The sequence below is a fragment of the Colobus angolensis genome, unplaced genomic scaffold, assembly GCF_000951035.1.
Source record: "Colobus angolensis palliatus isolate OR3802 unplaced genomic scaffold, Cang.pa_1.0 Scaffold279, whole genome shotgun sequence".
Taxonomy (NCBI): Eukaryota; Metazoa; Chordata; class Mammalia; order Primates; family Cercopithecidae; genus Colobus; species Colobus angolensis.
The window spans coordinates 2111206-2139092 of record NW_012116032.1 but is presented as its reverse complement, the minus strand read 5'-3'; the positions used below and the strand labels follow the sequence as shown (position 1 = coordinate 2139092).

The 27887-nt window shown below is 34.5% G+C and overlaps 1 protein-coding gene across 5 annotated transcripts in view; it reads left to right on the top strand.

The window, feature by feature from the left end:
- Positions 1–27887, top strand: part of CAMK2D (calcium/calmodulin-dependent protein kinase II delta) — a 319303-nt gene that overhangs the window by 219915 nt on the left and 71501 nt on the right. For 4 of the 5 annotated variants that reach the window (XM_011948374.1, XM_011948371.1, XM_011948373.1 and 1 more), the window contains exons 5-8: positions 3497–3562; positions 6870–6942; positions 17971–18073; positions 24076–24159. In XM_011948374.1, coding sequence (XP_011803764.1) covers positions 3497–3562; positions 6870–6942; positions 17971–18073; positions 24076–24159 — 326 coding nt within the window. Of the gene's footprint in view, positions 1–3496; positions 3563–6869; positions 6943–7870; positions 7944–17970; positions 18074–24075; positions 24160–27887 lie in introns of all 5 variants that reach the window. The other variant, XM_011948370.1, reaches the window with a different exon arrangement.

The window sequence follows — 27887 nt, the reverse complement described above, 5'->3', positions numbered from 1 at the left end:
AGCATGAGATATGTTTTTTGACAAACAAAAATCTGATGGTGATTCTTTGCTTAACTGCTTAATGAACCTCTGTTACCTCTGCTCAGAGGTTTGGATTTCAGGTCTGGCAATTTCATCTCACTAGGCTTGTTCTTCAGCTTTAAGTTAATTTCCCAGGGGAAATTACTCATTTTTCCAGGAGTTAGTCCCAGTCCTACCTTAGCAAGATTGCCTCCTACTTGTACATTAACTAGGTGCCTCTCTTGGTTCCTGTTTTGCGTCGGCTCCAAACTGAAGTTCCTGGCTTTCCCCCACCACCTTGAGCACTGCTTTTAATCTCCAAGTCAGGGCTATTCCTTGGGTTAATGTGACACTTTTTTTTTTTTAAAGCCCAGTCTTTGACTCTACTTGCTGCTCAACCTCATGGTCAAAGATCTGTTACTGATGAAATTTTATGAATGTTGTATTCTGGATGAAACTAATTTTAACCATTTCTGATGTGAGTTACAAATTGTATACTAGAAACAAAAGAACAATTTATTATACAGGGTAATACAGTGTGAATCAACATCACTATAAATAACAACAATAACACAAATATGTATCTTTCTGATATGTAGTCTCGTCTTTTCATGTTCTAGAGTTATCTTTTTTTTTCCTTGTGAGCCCTAATGTTCTGGAGATTCATAAATGGTAATTAATGCTTCAAATTTATAATTGATATGCTTCATATCATAGTAGAACTCTAACATCAATTTATTCACAAAATCTCTAATTGGTTAACAGTTTATTCATGAAACTGATTTAATTTGGGCACTATATGAAATTTCACACAACACACTAAAAATTTTCAAAAATATGTAATAACTATGGCTTAACTTTGTGGTCTATTAAACAGCAATGTGAGTATAGAAATATGTTAAAGTTAGAAAATTCAGTAGCTTCTCTTCAAGACATTGAAATCTATTATAACTGCCATTTTTTCCTTTTCAGACATTTATCATACATATAGAAGAAATGATAAAATGGTTTCATTTGTGTAAAGATATTTTTAAATATTGGGAAAAATGAATGCTAAGAGAGAGAATGTTGTCAGACACAGTTAACTACATAATCTAAAACTCAACATGAAACTCTACACCCCTCAAATTTGTCTAAAGCTATTATGATTTATTGAAAACTACCAGAATGCTAGTCCCCCTGACTTTTAAGTATTCTTCTTTAAATATGAACCCCTTAGGAAATAAAACCTATTGCTATGTATAACTAAACTTTGGTATGTGTATGATTTTTTTTGAGCTCAGGTAAAGTCCAGACTTACAGTAAATTAAATGGATAGCATGATTCTCTAGCTGGGTTAATTCATTTAATCATTACTTCAAGAGTCATTAATTAAGCAAATATGTATTAATGCTAGGTTAGATGCTAACATAACAAAGATCAGTAAGTTGATAGCCCAGTGATCCAGGATCTGGTATTTCTCATAGGGCAAATATATGTTAAAGAGCCTATAAATAGCAGCAATTTTATTAATGTCAGTAGACTTTAATCAATGTTTATTAAACATTTTAACAATCCCAAATTGTCTAATATATGTAGGTTTTCTAGGCACTTATGGTCAAAAACAAGGATAACTATGAGTACATATTGTATCTATAATACATTAGTCACATTCAAAGGAAGAAATCTCACAAAAATTGTTATCACTATACAGGCAACAGTAGATTTGTTGAAAGTGTTTTTTGTCGAATTATTTTGCATTGTAATTTATGTAAGGTACATTGTGTGATAGCCTTATTATAGATTCTAATTGGAATGAATAGCTATGCTACTAAACGGAATTATGTACATGTAACCATGATTTTTAGAACATGCCTATATGAAGATTTATATGATAATTTTAGGTAAACATTTTATATGTAAAAATAATAGAACTGGAAATAATGACTGACATGAAAGGACTTGGAAGTATCCAGAATGCAATTAAGAGAGGCAGAATTTGCATAAATGTTCAAATATATTTATAATTTTTAGTATCCCATCTTTTCCTTTTGGGAAGGAGAATAAGGGAGAGAATACTAACTGGTGATCTCTAAAACATGCTATCCTTTGATGATGTTTCAGAACTTAATAAAGCAAAAAAGCAAATAAGTGAACAAAAAGAAAAACTAATTTAGCATCCTTTTATCTCACTCTATAGTGTTCATACATGAAGCTCTATCCCTTTACTTGATGCTTTTCCAAATGACTCATGCCTTCTAAACTGGAAAGGCTGGCAATGTCATTATTGGAATATCTGCACTGTGGAGTGGTTGAGGGCATGAGCTGTGGAGTCAATGGCCTACCTGTGTCACTAAAGACTTTGTGATCTTGGGCAAGTTACTTAACTTCTCTGGGCCTCCATTTTCTCATCAATAAACTGACAGGGGAATTGCTTGGCGGGCAATTGTGGGGATTTATGAATTAATATAATGCTTAGTACACTGTGTGGTTTATTGTAAGAACTCAGCAAATGTTAGCTCTTACAAGGTTAAATCCCAAAAATGAAATATCCTTTTAAAATCAAGCCAGATCATAGCAGAAGAAGAAATGGTTGATAAATGAGAAAATGGTCTACCTTACTAATAACCAAGAAATTCATATTAACATGAATTTTCCACAATTGAATAGGTGTTTATTTATTAATAATAACTATTATTAGTAATGATTTGGGCATGTGGGCACCTTCACAATGTTGAAGGTACAACCATTTTGGAAGGCAATTTGCCCTGTCTGCTCTACAAAATTTTAAATGTGGGTACTCTTTCACCCAGTAATTTTACCTGTAAGAATTTCTCTTGTAGAAATACCCTCTAATATGCACATATATGTGTGTGCACGCATGTATGTACACACATGCATATCTCTATTGATTGCTATGTTACATTAAATTAGGGGAAAATGCTTCTGATATATGACATGGTGCCATAATTTAATGTAAAATGACACATATAATTAGCTTAATTATTTACATATAGTATGTGATCTCACTTTTGTGGGAAAAGTATTTTTATGTGTGTGTTTTCAAGGGGAAAAATGTATATTTAAGGATGCACACATGCAAAAATAGCAAAAGGATACATGGAAGGATACAGCCTGCAAACTCATACTCAATAGCTATGATGTGTATCATCTCCTTTCGTTCAGAAAATGTTTCTAAACTGTGCCAAAATTTTGTCAGGTATCAATTAATATTTGAAAAATTGAAATGAAAACCATTTTCTGTAAAAGATATTGCCTAATATATTTATGGCATACAGAAAATTGTGACCTCATGTGTCTAATGATAGACAAATAAAAAAGATTAAAATGTTTAGTATAATATAGATTTGACTTATGAACACTGTCTCATGTTTTAAAATGTTTTGATAATTTTTTAAATCATCTAAGAACAAATCTATATGGACACATTTGCAAATCTATTGATGCTTATTTTTTTCTTCTTTTTAAATGCGATTATCTTTTTTTATCTTCCCAGAGTTACTGGAGGTGAACTATTTGAAGACATAGTGGCAAGAGAATACTACAGTGAAGCTGATGCCAGGTAAGTGACTTGCCCTGGGCAAGATACAAGACTCAACATTCAAATAATACTTTTTCAGTATATTTCTTTACAAATGCATATTTGTACAAACAGATATTTTAAGGATCTCTGGGATGATCCTTAGGAAAAAAAAAAAAAAAAAACTATGAATCTGGTCTATATTTTTATCTAACATCTGTAGTTAAATTACATATTTTATCAAAAACAATAAGAAAAAACAAAGCAAAACACCCCACCTAACTGGAATGACTTCTGCTAAAGCAATATATTTTTTAGTAAAGGTCAGAGATCAAAGATTGAAATCCTCTAATCCCTAGATAGATTCTAGGTTGCCCAGTGTTAGCCAGTAGTCACATGTGGGTATTCCAATTTGTTAATTAAAATTAGATTAAATTAAAAATGTATTTCTCAGTTGGTCTGACCATGTAGCTAGTCTAGCCAACTGCCTAGTAGCCACAAGTGTCTAGTAGCTACCAATTGGCCAGACCAGATATATAACATTATCATCATCACAGAAAGTTCTACTGAACAATGAATATCTAATCACAAAGCAGAAACAGACTGAAGAAAGTCTCAGTGGCCTTTTTAAGTACCTATTATTAGCTAATTAACTCTTTGGAAATATCATTAAAACCCTTGGACCTCTGAGTTGAAAAATATTTATTCAAACATTTAAGAGAGTTCAAGAGTAATTTTTCTATCTTGTTAATTGGCAAAATCTTTACAAAAGTTAAAAAAGACTAAGTTTTTTGTCTAATTTGCAACTTCCGAGACTACCCAAGGCAACATTTTTGGAGTGGAGTAACATTAACCACTTGCTTAGATATTACTTAGACTGCATGGTGTTAATTTTCCTGTGTACTTTTATATATTCTGTAACTGTCATTTAATTTTAAAAATCTGATCAAGAGTGATTGGCTCATTATTAGCAATGTAAATGAGATGTTTGAGGGGAGAGATTGAATCTGTCTCCATTCTCTAATGCCGTCGGAGCTTCCCAAGGCTTGCTAATCCCATTGTAGCCTGACCCTCAACAGATGTCCAGCTGATATTAAGGTTCCCAGCCCCTCCTTGCCCTCAGAGGCACACTTCTAAGTTTCTAAGTTTTCTTCTTGGTTTAATGCACTGTTTATGGCATTTTGCGAATCTATCCGTACATGACTACACTCTAATTTTTTAATGTAATTTTTATGGCCAACGTCAAATAGAAAATTCTGTGTAATTTATACTATGATGAGTGAATCATCACTTGCTCAGTTTACCCCAAATCCCCACATTAGGGTCCTGAAAGGGGCCTCGGGGGAACCTCTGGAAGTAGCTATTTGGCTACTTGCCAAGAAACAGTAGTACTTTTAATCAAGGTACTAAACTGGGGAATTTCATTTATTTTGCCCTTCAAAGTTATGTTAAACAGGCTGTTACTTGGTTTGAAAAATACTGGTTGAAATTAAAATAGAGACAATTTTTACTGCTAAAGAGCCCTAAGATTTTTTTTATGAAAGCTCTCAGACAAAATTAAAGAGAAGAAACATTTCCTTCTCACTACAAGAATAAGGAGGCTATTTCTCAGTCAGATGTGATGGCCCACTCCTATAGTCCCAGAACTTTGGGAGGCCAAGGTGGGAGGAATGCTCGAGCCCAGGAGTTCGAGACCAGCCTGGGCAACATGGTGAAACCCCCTCTCTACTGAAAATATAAAATTAGCCAGGTGTGGCGCCACACTTCTGTAGTCCCAGATAATCTGGAGGCTGAGGCAGGAGAATCCCTTGAATCTAGGAGGTGGAGGCTGCAGGGATCATGCCACTGCACTCCAGTCTGGGTGACAGAGTGAGACCCTGTCTCAAAAGAGGATATTTGATTGTCAAGAAAATGGTAAAAAATTTTTACTAGTTCTCGAAAATGTAAGAATTGAATCCATTCTCACTAGTAAAAAAAATGGTGAAGTCCATTTAGTATGTATTATTGTTTACTTCTTTATCTTCTGTTATTCCCAAGATTCAGTAATGTATCCTTGTTGTTTGAGAACAGTAAGAGAAATATTCCTAAAGAGTAGTGCAAAGTGAACATTATTGTAAAAGAAAAAAGATTCCTACGGTTTAAAAATAATGACCAATACTTAAATAATCAATGTAGTCAGCAGCAATGAATGTGAGACCCTTTTAGTCATATTGTTATTAAGAGAACTAGAAAAATCATAGTCATGATCAATTTTTAAAATATTTACATTGTAATAAATCAGAGGGTGATTACTATTTTAAATTCAAGATTTTTCTTTGGAATAATATTATACATTAAATGGTTGAAAATGTCCTTATTAAAATGTTTGCTTCATCTTTCAATGAATAAATGTAGTTCAGGACATACTTACATTTGAATTACACAGTGAACTTATACAAAATTCATCAGTGTAATAGGTTCTACATTATTATATGTCAGACGACAGCTCACAGGACCTTATAGGCGCCAAACAAGGATTTCTCCTCTCTAATTAGCAGTCCATTTGACATCAGTGAACCTTTAATAAGAATAGCATAAAATGTGCTTTTTGATATAGTATGAAGCAAAAGTTTTTCTTCACTGAAGTGTATGGAAATAGGTTTAACAATTACCAATGCTCCAGAGGATTATAAATTTCTATTTATTTATTCTTTGAAAGCTCCCTAGCTCTTCCCTAAAATATTCTTATACTAATGCGGAGTTTATTTTATTTATGGGTTTGCTTTAAATTCTCCCGTTATTGTTGGAGACTTGCATTTGTTTTCCTGTTATATACTTTACTAAAGCAACACTTCTAAGGCAAAATGGTAAATGTGTCCCTCCATTTTTTTTGACCCTTGTTTCACCTGCCACTTCATCTGTGTTTACCCTCTTGTTTCAACACGTGTTTAATTGTGACCTCAGATTTTAAACAGTTTAGATGTGTATAAGAAATACCTGGATATTTTATATCTCTGAAGAATTTTCCCAGAACATTATGGGAATTCTTTATAAATTTTTATTTCTGAATATGGAAATTTTACCTTCTTATACATGTTGTCTAATTTGCATACTTACAATGAAAACAACACAGCTCAAATTGTTTTGTCTGAACATGTCACAAAGTCTATGTTGGATGTCATTTTTGTTAGAACCAAAATTAGCTTTATTCAGCATTATTTGATTCCGATGTAAAGCTAAAAAACATGTGAAGAAATATAATTTTTGTTTGTTTGTTTGTTTCATTGGGACTTTTGTTTTATTTCATATTCAATGTGATTATGTGCCTTTAAAATGTTCTCCCTTCCATTCTGCCCTTGTATCTTTGCAGTCATTGTATACAGCAGATTCTAGAAAGTGTAAATCATTGTCACCTAAATGGCATAGTTCACAGGGACCTGAAGGTCAGTATATGGAGTCCATAAATCTGAATCAAAGCACTTTTGGTTTTTTTTCTGGGTAAAGGGCAGAGGGTGGGTATTTAAAATGGTTCCCTTGCCTTTCCCAACTTTTTTCTAAAATGAGTAAATGATGAAATGATAATGCATGATGCCTCTTCCAGTTTGCTCATCTACAGGCTAAATATACATCATAGCAAAAAGGGAAGAATACTGAAGAATACAACCTGTTTTAAGTTTCCAAGCAGTAAACTACCAAAAGGGGTTTAGGGGTAGGCTTTCTTTAATTGCCCAGCATTTGCCTGGAGATAAACTTGGCCTGTGATGTATGTCCGCCTGTAGATTTAAACACCACTTCTGTTCTGAGACCATGGGTTGCTGTAGCAGAACAACTGGTTACGCATTGCTCCATTTGAGTCTGATGAACCCTTAGGCAAGAGATAATAATTGCCAGCTAAATTAAAGCACAAGAAGTTAATGATTTATCAAAAATTCATTAGGTATCTTAATTTAACCTTAATGGTGCCCTGACTGTTAATGTTCAGCTTTTAGGACAATAGTGGAAAAATGGGAGAGAAAAGGGAAACAGTTTATATGATGGCGCGGAACACAATCTATAAAGATTATATTTGTGTTCCAGTTTATTTCCTGGGAGAATTTATAACCAGGAAATGATCTTCTGAATGACATGAAATATTTTCAAAATGGATTTTTCTAGAACAAATGGACCCACATTCTGGCTCACATCTGGCAAGATCTGATTGTTCTGAGGTAGTAGTCACTCTACTTGAGCAATATGTTTACATGACTGAAGGTGGTACAATACAACCCCAGTTGTCTGCTGGCTCTGCACTTTAACCCAGTCTCTCTGAGGGTATACAGACAGTGAGTGTAAGCTTGGAACTAACACACGCCCCCTGGTGTTTGCATGCAGTCATTGCATTCAGCAGATCCTGGAGGCTGTGCTACACTGCCATCAGATGGGCGTGGTCCATCGGGACCTGAAGGTGAGTAATGCCGTTGGAGAAGATAAACCACCACACAGTTCCTAATGACTGTTCAGCTGCAATTATGCCTGTAAAGGCAAAGTATGAGCAATAAAGTTGTGTGGACTTATTCCAGCACATTACTCAGGAACTTTCCCTCACCACAATCTCTATTTCATCTCTAACACACACTTGAGATATATAAATCTTGATTTATCCCGATAGAAATAACTTCCCAACATTAACAATAAATAGGATGCTATATGTATTTCCTTGTAATGATGGATATAGCATTAATGTGACTTTCAATAGGACTTGATGATCTCTTCTTCACTCTAAATTTGTTCCATGAACATTGATCAAACATTTTATATTCATATAATATATACCCAATATTATGTAAATACTTAGTAAAATTATAAAGTGAGTAGAGATAAAGTTATTAGGTGAAGTTTTAGCCTAAACGATTGTGTGCTAAAGAACCCCATTCTCTTTCCCTTAACATTAGTCCTAAGAATTCTGAGGGCACTGAGGCCTCTTAGTTTTTTATTTATTTATATTCCTAAAGACCAAGATACTAGTGTCTTCTGAAACTATAGATGTAAAGAAAGCAAAACAAAGTTAATCATCAAATAATATTTATAGCAAATATATATGGATATCCCTATATATGTATTCTTATTTGAATGCCTACTGATACCCTTAAGACTTCACTCAGCATCTGATACCCTTGAGGACAGAGAATTTTTAGATCATTTAGAAACGAAATAGCTCACAAGGGGAGTACTTTTTCATTAATTTTCTGTCTCCATTTCCCAGCACTCTAGTTTTACCTGTGGAATTTCAGAAAAACAGTGAAGCCTAGAAATTGAAATGAAAAACTACTGGATGAGTAAAATAGTAAATGTGAGCACTATATAGTTTTGATTCTTTCAGACTCAGCATTTTCTAGGCATTAGGACAAAGGTGGCAAAGGATAATTCAGAATGTCTAAAACTGTGTGTGTTTAGTGAGAGGACCTAGACTTATTTCTCACGTGCAGACTTTTCTGGTTATAAAAAATTGTAAATCCATATTTCCAGTCACTTAATGTTCTAGAAGACTATATCTGTAAACCAATTACATGAAAATGTGATTTATAAGCAAAACATTGCCTTAGTTTTCTGCAATCTTCTTCTGATTTCATTTAATTCTGAGAGTTTTAAATATCAAAAGCAGGCCGGACGCGGTGGCTCATGCCTGTAATCCCAGCACTTTGGGAGGCCGAGGAGGGTGGATCAGGAGATCAGGAGATCAAGACCATCCTGGCTAACATGGTGAAATGCCGTCTCTACTAAAAATACAAAAATAAAATAAAATAAAATAAATATCAAATGCAAAGGTGTAGTTAAGGGCATTTTATTCTGAAGAGCCAAGATTGGACTATATATCTGCTAACACTTACCAAATGTACCCATTAGTATAAAGCAAAGACAGTATGTTTCTTTGAAAATTCATGTATTTTACAGTCACCTCAAAAATTCTTTACTGGCCATTTACAGACAGAGCCCCTTTTGTTACGTCTCAGAACCGATAGCACTACTTTCCTTTTAAGTGAACATAAATGAACATGCACATCATTTGTGCAATTTTTTTCAGATACTTCTATAAATTTATTATTTGAAACATTTTACTCCATGTTGTATAACCATAAGTGGACTTTAAAAGCCAAGTATAAAAAAATGTGAATCCTCTTCCATAACTTTAAAGTAATTTTTTGTGGAATTATAATATGGGACTTCTCTAATCGTTTGGACTCAGGTGAACCCTTCAAAGACTGGAACTTTAATAGGACATGGGCTGTGAAGAAAAATATATTCTCTGACATATGAGCTAACATCACTAATTAAAAACTTCAGCAGATGATTTTTAGGGAGGCTTACCAGCAAAAGAAATAACTTGCTGCATTCCCCATCAGATTTCTTTAAGGCAGGGAAAGTACTTTTGCTCTCCATTCTTATTCTGATTCTGAGACAGGACAGAAATGAACTTTTGAGAGAGTGTGTTATAATTTTTGTAGTTGTTGTCCTAGTTTCTGTCAAATTGCTGACTTGGATGGATTTCAGTTGAGTCTGGTTCTCAGTGCTTGCTTCAGTAGGCCATTTCATAAACACACTGAGAGAGTTCAAAGCACGTACATTAGAGGCAGTTGATGCACCTCTTGAACATGCCAAATCCCCGGCTTTGTTTTGTGCCTTTTATACCCATGATGTATACTCTGATAAATATATTGTTTGTGATAGCATGTTTACCAATATAGTAAAGTTAAAAAGATCAACTGTTGAAATTTCTTATTACCAGGCTTTAAACAAAAACTTGCCTTTACTATTTCTATGCAATGTATTTTTTTGTGTCCATATATTAATTAATATGCTAATTGATGTGCCATTGAAATGTCCTTGCACGTAGTTTAATTTGTCCACATCAGTGAGAAAAAGAAACAGAGGAAATGTCATGTTTATCATGATCAAAAGCACCTATGAGGATATAAGTGCTGTACAATTTGTATATCAGCCCTCTGGAAGCATAGCTGTTTAACATACTGCGATACTCCACAGTACCTAACATAGGGGCTTATACCTGGCCAATACCTGCAGCATATTCCTTCAATTTAGAAATGAATGAAGGTCAACCAAAAGTACTTCTATAATATAAAAGGCAACATTCAGTAAAATAGGTTATTAAGTGTTCATTAATATTTGAATAACATAAAGAAGACAAGTATATCTTCAGAATAAAGATCACTATTTAGTTGAATAACTGCTGCTCATTGGGGCTCATTAGACAGTGGGAAATTATGAGGACCTATAAACAAGGGTGAGGTACAACAGGCAATTTCAGGATGTCCCTGAAACAAGCAATAGGAGAAGAGTCAGGGTGGTGGGATATCAGCATCAAGAAGGTACATCCATCGGCACCAGGCAGAACCTAGTGGATACATGGACCACAACCTTTTGTATAAGGTGTGTCCAGTGGCAGGCCAATTAATATAGATCTAGATAATATTAGGAGGATCTAGTGGTGGTGATAATACAGTACAGTTCAGGGATAGGACGGTAGTCTTTGGGAGTGTTTGGATCAAGTGAGGATCTTAATAATCAAAATGGCAAAAGATGCCATTTATCAAGCAGTTACCATGTACCCCGCATTGTCTTATCATACAGTCTTCAGAACTTTATGAGGAAGGTGCTCTGATTATTCCCATAGTACATAAATGAAAATTTAGCAAACACAAGTGAAAGAACTTAAGATCACTCAGCTGGTAAAATATGATTGGTGCCTAAGAAATTTGATTCCAAGTCTGCATGCTTAATCACTATTACTTCTTAGTTTAGTTAGTTGGATGAATTAAAAGCCTGTAAAGAGACCAAAGAATGACTCAAAACAATGATAGGAAAATAATTTTGCTAGCAACATTCAGAATAATTTGGGAAACTGGTTCTAAGTTTAGTGAATCAAAAGGTTAAAATAGTCCTGCCTATGTGCCTTCCAGAGATAAATAAAATCTGTATCATTAGGAATAAAGAAAACAGATATAAGGTAGAGTAGGGGGCAGTACAATTTGGCAGTAGACAGGTGTATGAAGTAAAACTTTTTCATTTAGAAAATCAGTAAGGTAGCATTGACCCCAGCCTTTGGAAAACAAGACAAAGAAGAATAAAATGCATTTGCCACATTTGATTGCCACATGAAGACAATTAGTATCGGGTGCTTAAAAATATAGATTCTTTATAAAGAGCTGAGTGTTGTAACTCAGTGTTAAATATTTGTGAATTGGTGGTTTAAAGTTCAAATACAAAAAGAGAAGAAGGAATATTCATCAAACATTACTTCAGCAGCTACTTACGCATCATTTTAAATGTGGACATAAATTACTGAGCAAAACAAGAACAGACCTTGTGTGCATGAAACCCTGCTGGCCATTGAATTAAGGATCATTTAAAAATATGTATGTAGGCCAGGTGCAGTGGCCCATGCCTGTAATCCAAGCACTTTGGGAGACTGAGGCAAGAGGATTGCTTGAGGCCAGGAGTTCAATACCAGCCTGTGTAACATAGCAAGACCCCATCCCTACAAAAAAAAAAAAAAAAAATCAATATATATACATATGTGAAAAGCTTATTGGTGATGTTCTTCCCAGAAAGGAGGAAGTACATCAGACAAGTACTGCATTCAGAAAAATATTAGGTCAAAGCAAGGTTGCAGTAACAAATGACAATTTTTAACGTCACAAGAAATAAAGGAATGTCAGATCAGATATGTTTTCTCATTTAAGATCCTGGAGAATACAATTTCTATGACTTAGTTGACAGAATAAGTAAAGGAGATAGTTATAAAGCTATGCTTTTTCAAATAACTATATTTGAAACAAAGTAGTAAGATTTCTGCAGTTCAAATGTGCCAGAAATGGTTATTAAACTATTTCATGAACAACAATCTGGATAGGAGGCTTCATACACACAACTGAATCTTTAGCAACAAATTAACACCCTGTGAATTGCTTCAGCAGAGAATGCTGCCTTTAGTATCAGCCCCTATTCAGAAGAACAACATTACTTAATGGAAACGTCATTGAATGGATGGATAGATGGATTAGATGGATATGAGAGAGAAAGAGAGATTTTAATGAAGAGAATTTGGAGATTTGATGGGAACTTTAAGGCTGTTTCACAGAAATAAATTTATGACAAGAGTGGGAAAGGAATTAGTTTTCAGGGAAGCGGAGAGATGAGAAGTATTTAGTAAATTTTTTTTTTTTTTTTTTTTTTTTTTTTGAGATGGAATCTTGCTCGTTTGCCCAGGCTGGAGTGCAGTGGCGCGATCTCGGCTCACTGCAAGCTCTGCCTCCCGGGTTCACGCCATTCTCCTGCCTCAGCCTCTGGAGTGTCTGGAACTACAGGCACTCGTCACCACGCCCGGCTAATTTTTTTGTATTTTTAGAGAGACGGGGTTTCACGGTGTTAGCCGGGATGGTCTTGATCTCTGGACCTCGTGATCCGCCCGCCTTGGCCTGCCAAAGTGCTGGGATTACAAGCGTGAGCCACCGTGCCCAGCCAGTAAGTTCTTGTTAACCACGGGTAGTAGATATATCAACCTGTGAAATTTATTGGGTAATTATAAAATCACGAGTATTATACTTTTCTCAGAGCCTTGTTTAGATAAAAGTTTAAGGAACACATCATCTGTGTGTGTATGTTTAGATATTTTTGAAACAAAGTATGTATTTGATCAGTTTAATAATTCATTTAGTCATTCCAGTATTTCTTTATTGAGTGTCTAGTGTTTGTCAGGCAGTGGAGAAGCTGTGGGTAATTGGCACTATCCCACCGCAGTTACACTCTGGTTCTTTCAGTCTACCCAGCAGTGTGTGCTGATAATGTAAAAGTAAATTAATAAACAGGAATGGAATACAGAATGATTCTTACGAACTTGCTCATATATGCATAGCAATAGAAAGAGTACCTCCTAATTGCAAACTTATAGCACATACATCTGCTAGAAACTCCTTGTGCTAAGTACATGAATTCAGGCGTTAATTCCACACAAAAATAAAAGCTAAAATCCTTTGTACCATGTATACAAATGGGACAAGTGAGCTTGACATTCAAGCTTTTCAATTCATGCAAAACTAAAAAAAAAAAAAAATAGTTTATTTTGGGGAGCTTCATTCGCACCTTCTTTGGCAAAAGATAAGTGACAGAAAACACACCAAGCAGAGAATGATTTTCTGTTAAAAGAGTGAGATTCTCCAATAAAGGAAAGAAATTTTAAAAGGCAATTTTTACTCCTTAAAAAATAATATCCAAAGGAATGTAAGAATGAAATAATATAGAATAATAAAATTAGTAATTTGCTTTTTATAATATTCAAAAATTTAAAAAGAAATAAAACACACAAGATTTTACGTATATATTCCTAATGGTTGAGTCTTTTAGATGTGCACAAATTAAAGCTTGATATGATTAATGCTAAAGGCCATTGCTTTTGCCAAATCAGTTTCTTAATAAAGATGTGATAATTGGTGAAGCAAGGTTAAAACTATGTTTTTTCATAAGTTTTGGATATGGGTAGTAAATATTTTTGAGTACTTCAAATTCTTCTAAAAACATCTACTGAATGAACTACCTTTTAAAAATAACTGTTTTTATACTATTGGTGGAGTTTCTTTAGTATCACATCTTTAAAAGGAAAGAATTAGAAAATCTAGCTTCAGGTCTTGGCTTCATGTTTTTGGGCCTCCCTACCTCATGTAGAAACTGAAAGGTTTGAGTTATTTTATCTCCCAAGTCTCTTCCAGTTCTGAAAGTGATTCCATCAACCTGCCTGTGTACTTTGAGGCATTTGAACAGTTTCAAGAAAACCTTGAATCATATTGAAAGAAGTTGCCATTGTATTCGTATGAAAGTACAGAACAAAACTTGCAAACAGTTGCTGCTCATTACAGCTGATGTGCTATAAATGGTTGTTGACACTGAGACCAGATGTCATGGAAAATCCTGCATCATTAGGAAGCAATGGGGGTGGGGAAGGAACCTATGTGTAAGAATGTCTGTGCACTCTATTTAAAAACCAACCTAGAAAGGGATTTCGTTATAAGAATCTAAAGATCCTTTCAATATATAAAGACTAACATAATAGATTGCATTAAGTTGGCATCATTAATAAAGACATTCCTCAAGTTACAAATATTAAATGTTCTGCACATTGAAATGACCAGCTGCACTGGAATGTAGTAGCTAATCACTAATGTGTATGTTGTCACCACAGAGGACAGAGTTCCTATGATAAAACTCAGTGTGATTTTATTATTTCATAGAAACTGTTATGAGATATAATTTAGTACCCTTATAATGTTCATTTGAGAAATTAAGGAGCTAATTAATTAGCTCCAGGCATTTGTGAGTTGTCCAAGTCCACATAGGTAATAACAGTTAGGGCCAGGACATGAACCCAGATCTTCATCTAAATTATCACCCTGCCTGTTTCTCTCACAGTGCTGTGGTCCATAGTCAACTAGCTACATTTGAAGATCTGGGTTTCTGATCTCATCTGTCCGATTTGTGTTAGAAAATCAAAAAAGTGGAATAGTAGCAAATAATTGTGTAGTGGTGGTCCTTTCTAAGGAGGTAATCATTAATTAGGTGAGAAATTATACCCTTTCAGGTTGGGTAAACTATATTTGCAAATTATCTTCCTTTCTGTAGGCATTCAGAATTTAACCTTGCCAACAAAATTTTGTAGTACAATATATTTTTAACTTGGAAGCTATATGAGTGGTAGTAATTCAGGAAAATTAGAATGAATGTGCTTGTCCTGATTAAAATGTTGCTTTAGAAAGTCTTAGTGATTAAGCCTCCCACACAATCACAGAACATGATAGGAGAATTATTCAAACTGATATATACCAAAGAGTTATATAGAAATCAAACTTGTGTGATTATTTTTAATGCTTCATTGGAGCTGCCCTTTAAAGCAATCTTGTGATGAAATATTAAAAAGTGAATAATCCCTTAAACTCATCATCCTAAACTTTTTAGTTTTCATTATACAATTTCATTTTAGATCTTAAATTTCAGTAATCATCCTAATTTTTTAATTTTCATTATATAATTCTGTATTTCAGGTTTGCCTAAATATGAAATCATGTTAGTCTCTTAATTGTTACATCTACACAGTCACCTTCAAATAACCCTGCCTTTTCTTGTACATAACTGCAGCTGAACAGTCTTCATGAGTATAAGGTGCAACTCTGGTCCAGATGGATTTACTATTTTCTGGATGACTCACAAAGGCCCTACAGTGAGATCTTCTTTAGTTATGAATATTTGCCCCAGTCATTCAGAGGATATATGTGCATGGTAAAAGTCTAAGATGTTCCATTTCTTCTGAATTGGCAGGTACTTGGTGCTTGAGGCATAATGCACATAGCCCTGCCCAGCAGCTTTTTCATTTAGTGATAAGAGTGAAAACACACTATTTTTTAAAAGGTTATTTACCAGTGACGCTGACAGTTGCTCAACAAACTTATCACTTGACTTCAAACACCTAAAATGTGATTTCTAAAGTGATTGGAACTCTTTTTTTGAATGAGTCTGTGGTTGACAAATTAGGACAGATGTGTATTAACAGAAATCTCTGACATGCCAATGCTTTTGAAAGTGAAGAATTAGAATCAACCATTGCTTACAGTTTGATGAGCTTTATCCGAGTTGATTATTCCATGAATTAATAGTTGGAACTGAACTTCTTGATCAAATTAGGAAATGCATCAATGTGGTAGACCATAAATTTTAGTTGCAAAAATAAAATGTCAATTGAAAATAATTTAACATGAGTAGATACTATAGTATACTGATAAACAAAGTTCCAAATAAATTTCAAATGTTAGGTTTTACTAAAAGTCATTTCAGAATAAAAGCCTTTTATATTCTTGAGATATCTTCATCCCATACTCCAAATTAAATTATGTATTTACTGTTGAGGTGGTTAAAAATCCCTATCAGCCCCACAAAATTAGAAAAGTTTTCTCACATTTACCAGTCATCATAATAGCAATGAATCTGATGGCAGTGAGCAACAATAGCCTGAAGAAGTCTGGTACTTGGTTAAAACTTACTCACCAACATTCTAATTTCTTATAGATTTAACCTAATTTCTTCCAAGTTCTGGTTATGGGTCTTTGCTAATTTGCATGGCTGGCTTAATTAATAAATTAGGTACTGGTTTAGGCTGTGTTTACACAAGGTCCAAACAAGCAACAGAATTAACTAATTCAGTGAGAAAAATGTAGCCAATTTGATTTTTAAAGCATGACATTTCTTGTTTATTAACATATAAACAAAATGAATTTGATTGACTGAATTTTTAGATTTTCAGACAATCGTTTTGGCACTTGTAGAGTCCATTGTTTCCCAGCTTTTTTCTGAGACACACCTCTAAATTTGCTGGGTTTTCTCCCCAAATAGGAGGACTTTGAACCATTCTCCCACATACATTCTAACCCAATATATTTATCGAGTTTGGAGTTGTACATCCTTAACTGTATATATTAATCAGCCTCCTTTTCCTAACCATCTTAATTTCTGAAAATCCACAAAAGCAATTTGTGGAAATTGAAGACTGTTCCCTGGTGCTTATTTTAAAAGTACTAATGTGTCTTGATACATTGGTTGGGAAACAGTGGTATAGACACAGCCTTATTCCAAGACTGAGTTATCGGCCCTTGCATAATGATAAATACCCGAGAAAATAAAAATATGTCTTTCTCATAGTACTCTGAGATGAAAGAATAAATATATAAGTAATGCTCTGAATCACACTTTGAAGAAATGTAAATTATGTTTTAAAAGCTGGCTTATAAAGAAAAAAAAAAGCTGACTATAACATTTGGCAAATAGTAGTATACTCTTTCTGCCTTTAAGAATAAACAGATTCTTAAAGACAGCAATTTTAATACATAATTCAGAGTAAGTCTCCAAAATTTGCACCAAAATTGTTTGGAAACATTGAGGAATCAAAATCACTACATTTGGGTCCAAACTCTTGAAGTTAACTAGGATTTAATTTGCACAGTTTCATTTGCCAAATGTCTGTAGATTGGTCCAACTCTTGTTATTATTTTGCCAAGTTTCCTTCTGCTGAAAATGTCTGCTCTGTTAGGCTTCTAAGTCAATGTCCATGGCCAAGTCTGAATCCTGAACGGTCCTTGGAAACATGTGAGCAGGTCAAGACAGGTGCTCTCATTCATTTGATCCCTCCCCAAATATATTCTCTCTTCTACCCAGTATCTCTCTAGGACAGTTATGCATCTGTCTGAAGCCTGCACACATGATAATATTTAATCATTTTCTAACTGTATTTTCCCTGGGATTTAGGAATGGCAGTCTCCAGGAGAGATGACAGTGCATGAATTTTTTTCCCCCTAATCCTGTAAAATATTGTTAGTTTTGAATAGTCGCTTAAAATAGGTTCTCACTTCAGTCTCTCTTTTTTTTCTTTCTAAATAAAGCCTGAGAATTTGCTTTTAGCTAGCAAATCCAAGGGAGCAGCTGTGAAATTGGCAGACTTTGGCTTAGCCATAGAAGTTCAAGGGGACCAGCAGGCGTGGTTTGGTGAGTAGGGCCCCCTCCTTCATGCTACCTGTAGTCTTCTGGCTTCCGACTTCTGGCTCCTAATCCCACTTCCTAGTGAAAATAAAATGGAAAAGTTCATTCTAATAACAATTTGACTAATTTTAAGATATTGTGCCTTTATAAGCACTTACTTTTATTGACATTAAAGGGTATATACTCTAGAAATAATTTAAGGGAAAATATTAATGGGAGAACAAGAAGACATACACTTTTTTTCTCAAAGAATGTTTGAGAAAGTGCATTATTTAGTAAGCATTAATTAGAGGATTACAACATTCAAAGAATACTTTTTTTATTTGAAAGAAAGTTGATTGTTTGCATGCAGCCTCATATGATGCCAAAAACTGCTATGTGAATAGTAGATGCTCAAGAAACACAGGATATTTCACATATAATACTTTATGATTTATGAATTAAAGATTGTTTAAAAATTATGAAGCATGTATTTATGTGTGTATTTCACCTTAGTTATTTTATGTCTTCAACATGCCACTTTCCTCTCAAAAATTCTGATAATTTAGAAATTTTTATGTGATGAAATTTCTGCTTCTTTACAATTAAGGAAGAAATTAATTCCAAATAAATTTAAATTATAGTATTTCTAACCAGACTTAGGTTTTGTTTCAGTATTCAGCCTGAATAAATTATTTACTCATTAATTTTCATATGCCTCTCTCTGCCATTTTCCAATATCCAATCCACTTCTCATGTAGAGTTCTAAAAATATAACCTCTCCCCAACCCTGTCTTACTTCTCTTCTGACTTTCAGTGTGTTGAGGTTAGATAATTTTTTTAATGCCCTTCATTTCTGATTTCTTTTCTTCTGAGCACAACAAATAGAGGACTAAAGACATGCTATTTCTTTGTTTTATATGCAAATGCTTTTCTGTATCCCTAATGTACACATCTCCCGAGATGTGCATATTACTCCCAGGATTCACATCTCCCTTATCCGCCCCAGCTGTTACTGGGAGTAGATGGTGTGCCAAGCCTTCCTGGCAGCCTAATGCAGGACCTCAGTTCCTGCTGCCTGTCCTGTTTCAGTAGTACCTGACAGTCATTCTTGTTTGAAGTCCCTCCCATGTTTAATATTACCTTTTACATTGTCTTTTTACCCTCCAATCCCAGATGAATTTAATACCTCCAAACTTGTCATTTAGTTAATAATATTTTAACTTTTTAATAATCTTGTTCCCATTAACTGCAAACTAAAAGAAGGTAGGACCTAGATTAGGTCGGTAAATTAGAGAGTCAAATGATCTCTGTATCCTGGAAAAGAGTACAGTTAACACAGAAAGAATATATTGTAACAGGAGTTAAAGGTTGAACAGGAAGTAGTGGGACTACCACAGAGATGAGCAAAGCAAATATTAGAGACACATAAATTAAGTAGGACGTCCTGACCCTGGAGGAGCTGAGGCTTTTGTATCAGTAGCTATTTACCATTCAGGATGGAAGTATCTTAACATAGGAATGTATAAGGAGCTGACGGAACACCAGACAGGAAGTACAAAAACCTACCTCTGGAGAGAGGTTCAATAATTGCCTTAACACCTATGGTTGCCTAAAGGATGAATGGGACTTTGTTCACCGTCATGCAAGAAGATTAAAGCATTCCAGATAGAGGGATCTGCATATGGAAAGGCTCAGAGGCATGAAACTATTTCAGTAAAACAAGAAGTTTGATAAAGCTAAAGTATACTCAGGTGAATAGTAGTTAATGAGGCAGGAAATGATTTTATGTTTATTTGAAGGGTTTGGATTTCACCTTAGAGGTTTTGGGATCTGGTAAAACATTTTTAGAAGAGAGGTGTATGTTGTTTAATAATGATTCCAGTAGAAGTATAGAAGATGATTTAAGGATAGTTAATCTGAAAGCAAGGACCCAGTTAGACTAAAGCAATCATTCAAATTATACTTGATGATAGGTTTGACTAGGGAGGGTGTAGGAGCAAGCAAGTTCCAAATAACATACAGATCAGACAAGAAATATAAACTCTAAGGGAATCTGTTTAGGAAACATGAAAGTCCCAGACATTGGGTTCGAGGACAGGACTCGAGTCCTGTGTAGAGCAAAGCAGGACCCCACCTCATGAGAGACTTGGGATATGAGGCAGGATACAAAAATGGGAACTTAGGCCCAGGGATATAATTGCCAGAAATTGGTAAAGGTGATGATAGGATATCAGGAATAAGATAGAAACCTTTGTTATCAGGTCTGAGGCTCAAATTAACATCAGCAGCTGTGTTTGATGATTACAAGAATGTTGGAATCAAGCTCCTTAAATCTCTTCTGTTTTTGAGCTTAATGTTTTATCTCCTCTGCTAGGACACATACAGTTTGAGAACAGGGCTATGTGTAGTAAAAAAAATTTTACTTTTTGAATCAGAATATATGAATTTATATCTTGGCTCTGATTCTTAACAGCTGTATGATATTGAGCAAGTCACTTTAAATCTGTGAAGTCACTGTGCTCTTTGTAAATGGGATAATAAACACTTCTTCACAGGACTGTTATAAGATTGAGTGAAATAGTCCATAGAAACTTGAGAGAGCTATAAAGGATGTTCAATAAGTTTTCAAAACCGTCTTGGTGTGAAACAATGACATAGTTCTTTGCATATTCAGTGAAAGTTATTTAGTGTATCAGTGAGTAGAAGACAAATATCAGGTCAGTAAAAGCAATAGCATCCAAATAAAAGTACATAGATTTCAAATTGTTATTGATTTCTAAAAACAAGCTGGTCCCAAAGAAGCAGTGACAGCTCAGCAATAAAATTTCCACTTCATCAGTATGGTGCTGTCAACAATTAAGTTATTGTTAAGGTACCTGTTACAGTAATAACGTTTAAAAGAAGCAACATCTTAAGTTCTAAGGCAATTCAGTATTTCAGAAGTATAGAAAAACATAGTGTCTAAACTTAAGAGAATATACTTCTTTTTTCTCTTTCTTTTTCTTTTCTCAAGTTCAAGCAAATCTTCATGGTAACCTGAGGAAAAAGGAGACATGTAGTGTTCTATGTTTCTTTCTAATGAACTGCCAGATATATATTTAAGTATTAGGAGTAAAGGCATGTTTTAATAATGAATGACCTGTTTTGATGTTTATTCATTATGATCTGCCATTATAGTCCCATATATTTTGACTGATTAATTTTATCTTTCAAAATGTAATATCAATGATTATGGTTATTCTAATTTTGATAAAGAGCAGAACTCTTTCTTCATTATGTGAAATACTAGAGCTTCAGGCTTTTACATAATTTTATTTTAATAAATATACAAGGTCTATTACAAATAAGAAAAAAGCATATAATATGTATACGAAACAACATAATAGATAATACAAAGCATTATGGAAGCTGTTTATTTTGGGGTTTTTTTTATTATCATTTTTCAAGTCCAAACTTGTTTGTTTTTTCCCATATTTACTTTTCATTTTCTAGTCTGGTCTGTTGGAACACTAGCCAAAAATGGTAGAAGTAAACACCCTGTCACTATACTTGATAAGATGGCTAGAAAATTTACCAAAAGGAAATATTCAGATATATTCTGTTTCTCTTATGGAACTGGACATGTTATTTGCAGTACATTTCTAGCATTTTGTTGCTGCTAGGAAACAAAAAAGAAACATAACTACCAAGATCTTGGTTCTTGGAAGAATTGCTTTGCTTGGTTGCTGTTATGTCTCTTTTTTATGATATTAAGATTCTTTTTATGCCAGTATGTTACAATGGATACATTTCCAACAGTCAGTAATTCTCTTTTCTCTTTGTGTTATCTATTTTGATATTCTTATTGGTTTTTCAAAGTAAGAAACATACGCTATCCCTAAAAAAGGCAAGCTCTCATTACTTTTTCTATTGATGGCATGTAGTATGCGAATCCTAGATTCTTGCAAGTTTAGTTTCCCACAAAGAAGGTCTTATCTATTTTACCCCCTGTATGTCTGAATTTATGAGGTCACATTGTACAGTACATTGTGTCCTAACATCCATGCATTTAGATATATGCTTCAATATTCTTGGGGTAAGGACCCCACTGACCGCTCAAATGATGATTGTAACTAAGTGAGAATGAGCATGATGGTTTTCTCTTAGAATTTTAGTCTTCAGAAGAGGTTTGTAATAATTTACATTTTAAATGATCTTTTCATTTCTTACTCACATAATAACTTACTTCCCTGTCTTAGGGAAGCTTAGGAGAGATATTGTTAACATTTCCTATTTCTGGCCATGCATTCTAAGTTATTGAAATCATACATTATTAAAGTTTACTGATTTAGACAGAAGAGTACAGACTGTGTATAAAAGAGTGGTTGAAATTCAGGGTGAGAAGGGATCACTGAGAACTGTAGGTAGCTAAGGAGAGTTCTAAGATGGAAATAACTTAGAGCCACTCTGTTAGAAAATGGGTAGAGAAAAAATATTGAGGATTCAAGTAACAGAAAACAGTAGTATCAAAGGTGACAATGAGAAGACCATTTTTTAAAGACCTTGAAGAGATTAGTCAGGTCAAAGGCTCAGAAGGAGAATGAAATCATGTTGAATGAATGAAGGGTAGCCAGATGATAAAGGATCTGAAAGTGCTCACTGAGAACATTGGATTTAATCTGGACTTTAGCGTCGGTTTCTCATTGGAGTCTCAGTGCCTGTCAACTCTAGAGGAGTTGGAGGAGGATGGTGAGAGTGGAGGGGACAGAAGCACTGGCAAACTCTTTAAAGCAATTGTGCCCATCTCTACCTTGGAATTCACAGACTGCCTTGAGGAAATCTTCAAGCTTTAGGCAGTGGAACCACCATTATTGTCAGTAATTCTCTTTACCTCACAACTACCAACCAAATATTTATTTCAAGGCAAGTTTGAGGTACAGATGGATTACCCAGGGTCCATTTGAAGCTAAATTACAACATATAGGTCTTTCCTTGGAGTCCCTTCTAATTGTCTGTCCAATCTTCCCCCAAAACAAACAGAAAAAGAATGGTAATAGAAAAGAAAAAAGATTGAGTGCAAAATTTTTTTCTTCATTTTCTATTTTGTTCAGAGAAGTAACTGTGTTGTATATATTGTCTTTTTAATACCTCTTTGCATATTATTTGTACTTAATAAGTATAAATTTGTCACAGAAATGAGGGGGAAAAAGTTTCTTTCTTGGACACTTTGCATTTCAATAAGTAACAGTGTGTTTCATCAGTGATCTGTGGTTGGAGAAATTCCATTATACACACTTTTAAAAAGTTTTTTTTGGTTTATTTGTGCTTTTAAAGAAAACTCCCAAATGAGGATAGTTATTTTTAGTACGTTTCAAGCAAACATTTTTATTTAAAAAACTGTTATTTTCAGGAATAAATATTTTACTCTAGATTCTAGCCATAAATTGTTTTTAAGTGTAACTTATTGAATTCTATACCAATATGTATAATATGAGGTTTTCTTTCCCCATCTAGTTTTTATTACTACATCTCTTTCTTAAGTTGAATGTCTAGTTGATACTTGTTTAATAGTGATTCATCTGAATATTCCTGCATCTTCTCTTTAGTTGCCAGTTACAAGTACATACTGATTATTTATTAGTACACAGTGAGCTCTGTGATATGTTTTGGGCTTATATCTTCTCCTGGTGAGTTCTTCTCCATATTTCTTTTCAGGTGTAGTTTTAACTCCCATATACATAAAGGACAATAAGAATTACTAACTGGAAATGGCCTTAAGTGTACAGAGTGACTTTGCAGCATAGTAGATTGGCCTTCATATCTGAAAAAAAATATATTTTTTTTCAAATGAGTTACAGGGCAGGGCATACTAGTGTTGATATTTCTATAAAGAGAAAGTCTACACTATTTATTGCTCTGAGAACCTTGTTGTATTTTGAAAAACATATCATCAGATAAAGAAGCCCCCGAAAATTTTCTTTCTTAGTTTCCCATTTCATATTGTTTTGTCAATTCAACTGTGACTCATTAACACCTCTTTCCCCTAGGTTTTGCTGGCACACCTGGATATCTTTCTCCAGAAGTTTTACGTAAAGATCCTTATGGAAAGCCAGTGGATATGTGGGCATGTGGTAAGCAATTATATTTTGAAACAAATTTTGTGATATGCTAATGTCTTAGTCCATTTGGTCTGCTATAACAATCTGTCATAGACCAAGTGGGTTAAATAACAAAAATGTATTTCTTATTTATTTATTCATTTATTTTGATAGAGTCTTGCTCTGTCACCCAGGCTGGAGTGCAGGGGTACAATCCTGGCTCACTGCAACCTCTGCCTCCCAGGTTTAAGCTATTCTCCTGCCTCAGCCTCCTGAGTTGCTGGGATTACAGGCACGTGCCACCATGCATGGCTAATTTCTGTATTTTTAGTAGAGACAGTGTTTCGCCATGATGGTCAGGCTGGTCTTGAACTCCTGCCTCAAGTGATTCACCTGCCTCAGCCTCTCAAAGTGCTGGTTACAGATGTGAGCCAGCACGCCTGGCCACAAAAATTTATTTCTCACAGTTGTGAAGGCTGGGAAATTCAAAATCAAGGTGCCAGCAGATTCGGTGTCTGGTGAGGTCCTGCTTTTAGTTTTGTAGAGAGTCATCCTCTCTTTGTGTCTTCATATGGCAGAAAGGGAGAGGGGGCTCCCAGGGTCTCTATTATAAGAGCATTAATCCCATTCATGAGTCCTCCATCCTACCAAAGACCTCATTTTCCTTCCTTCCATCATATTAGGAGTTAGGATTTTAACACATGCTTTTTACAAGGGACATAAATATTGTCTATAACAACCACAATTTTTATAATTTAAAATACAAGTTGAACATCCCTAATCAAAAAATCTGAAATTTAAAATGCTTCCAAAATCCAAAACATTTTGAGTGCCAATGTGATTGCCATTTGTGGAAAATCCTGCACCTGACCTCATGTGATGGGTTGCAGTCAGACACAGTCCAAACTTTATCTTATGCAAAAAATTATTTAAAATATTTTATAAAATTGCCTTCAGGCTATGTGTTTAGATGTATATAAGATGTAAATGAATTTCCTGTTTAGACATGGGTCTCATCCCCAAGGTATCTCATTGTATATGTATAAATACTACAAAATCTGAAAAAATCCAAAATCTAAAACATTTCTGATCCTTAGCATTTTGATAAGGGATACTCACCCTGTAATATCTTTTAAATTTGAAGTTGATATTCTCTAGCAATCAGCTTAGAGTAGAAGTTCTCAAACCTCAGTCTACGACAAGATTACATGGAGAGCTGTTTAAAGGACAGATCGCTGTGTTTCTGATTCAGTATATCTAGGATAGAAACATTTACCTTTTTGACAAATTCTCAGGTGATGCTAATGCTGCTGTTTTCTGGAACACTTTGATAACAGGGATGTGGGGCATTGCTCCTAGTGGTTATGTATTTATGCTGCTATCTTCTCAACCAGTCCTTCCAATAAATATTGTTTGCCCATGATACTTGGCAGAGATTAAGAGTGAACTAGTAAATATTGGAAAATAATGAAATTGGCCATCCTGTGGGGACAAAAGTCTGACTTAGGCCTCTATCTGCCAACTCAAATCAAAAACAGTATCCTATACAGGCCCAAAGACATATAATGGGGAGGATTTTCACCCACACTTTTTATGTGGAATTTTTATGTTTCAACATATACTTTGAATATGTGAAAGACTGAATGAATACTGCAATATTACCCTACTAAGATTATCAACATAATCACCTAAATTCCTGACCCTATGCCATTGCTACCAGCCTACAAGTAGATACCTAACTATCATAGTTTGGCTTTAGTGTGCTGCAGACAGATTTCAGTGCCTTTGGTGTTTGTCAGCAAGCTTAGAAAAAGTTGATGTAAAAAACTTTACTTGATTCTGAAAATAATTTTTTAGACTTGGTTTTAGTTTAAAAAGTTAAGAAATTCATCATCACTACTTTATAGTGATAGACTATTCCTCATTATATTTCTTGTCAGCTTTACCTCTTTGGTAACAACTTGGCGTCTGATCTTAAACTGATTGAATCTTGGGCTTTCAGAGTTACCTCCATGCCTGGGAAGGCAGTGGTAAAATAGGGCACTATATTTATAGTCTCAGCCCCTGGGGTTCAGTCTTTACTTTTTACCTACTAACCCAGCCTCTTTAATATATCTGAGTTGGTTTCTTTACCTGTAAAATAGGAATATGTTACCCTCAATGAACTGTAGGAGGGTCAAATGCAGTACACTTTAAAGGAAGACAATTGACAATTGCGACTTAATTAATGGGTAAGGTCTCAGGAATGCCCCAAGCTCTGTCTTCCTCCTACCTACCTGAGAGTATCTTCTAAGCATGAACTCCAAGACATGAGCTCTAAAATGCCTTTGAATTACAGCATTGTCACAAAATATCTTTGTTCAAATCTAGATATTAGTGGCAGATAACTCAGATATTTTCCTTGCAATAAATCAGCTCCCAGCATACATAGATCTGTTTCTGCTGAGGAATTTAAAAAGCAGCAGAGTGGCCTGAGACTCAGGCAAACACAGATAGGTTTTGTGAAGGATACAATCATATTTTTAAAGTATTTTTAAAACATGATTGTTTTATATTTTTGTAAAGATAGGCGGTTGTGGCTACAATGCTGCACTTGGAGCTTGAATACTAGAGGGACAGTGTGGCATACAAAAATCAGTAACCAAGGGAAGCAGGACTCAGCATAAGGGATATTTCGTACTCTTTCTTTGCCTACTTCATCGAAAGGCCTTTTCCAGCCTCTTCTGCCTTTGTGTTTACCTCTCCTTGTTTTCCTAGTTTCCTTCCTATTTTCTACTTTTTTTTCTTCATCCCTGCTGTTGACTTCATAGGTAGGATGCAGTATGTGTAGTGGTTAAGAGAACACATCTAGCTTCTCAGTTCACTTGCTGTATGACATGGCTCAAATTATTTAGTCCCTGTGTCTCAGTTTCCTCTTAGAAATGGAGACCATCAAAGTTCTTGCTTCATGGGGCTGCAGAGAGGATTTTTTAAATACAGTAAGTGATAGTTATCATTGTTATTATTATACAAAGTCTTTATTTATAAACGAAGTTTCTAGATAAGTGATATATGCCTTATAGTAGACTTGAAAAACAAAGTGTATTATATAACTCAGCATTATTGGTGTGATTATCGGTAGAATGCCCTCATCTGATGACCTGAATACCAAATTCTCTCTCTCCCTCTCTCTGCTTTATTTCTTCACTTTTAAATTATTTTCTCGTTTTATTTGGTAAAAGGTGTTATTATGGACAGATTTCACAACTTCTGAATCATATTTTACTCCGCCAAAGAATTTAAATAAATTGTTCATTTGTTCTTATATCAAAAACATTTTTTCGTGTTTCAAATGTGTCACCATAAAAAAAGATAGACAAGTGAGGTGATGCATATGTGAGTTAGCTCTATTTAATTATGCCACATCATGTATCTATACATATCAAAACATATTATACCCCATAAATGTATTCAATCATAATTTGTCAATCCAAAAAATTAAGAATTTTTTGAAAATTTAAAACCTTTTTTTATAATGTATAAGTTTTATTGGTGTTGAAGAATATCAGATCCACTAAAAAGAAACCCAAAAAGCTAATAGTTTATACTAGGGACTCTTCTATGGCTGTGCAGAAAAATCAATGATGAAGCATATACAGGCACACCTCAGAGATATTATGGGTTTAATTTCTGGTCTCACAATGGAACAAATATCAAAATAAAGTGAGTCACACAAATTGTTTGGTTTCCCAGTACTTACAGAAGTTATGTTTATACTGTGC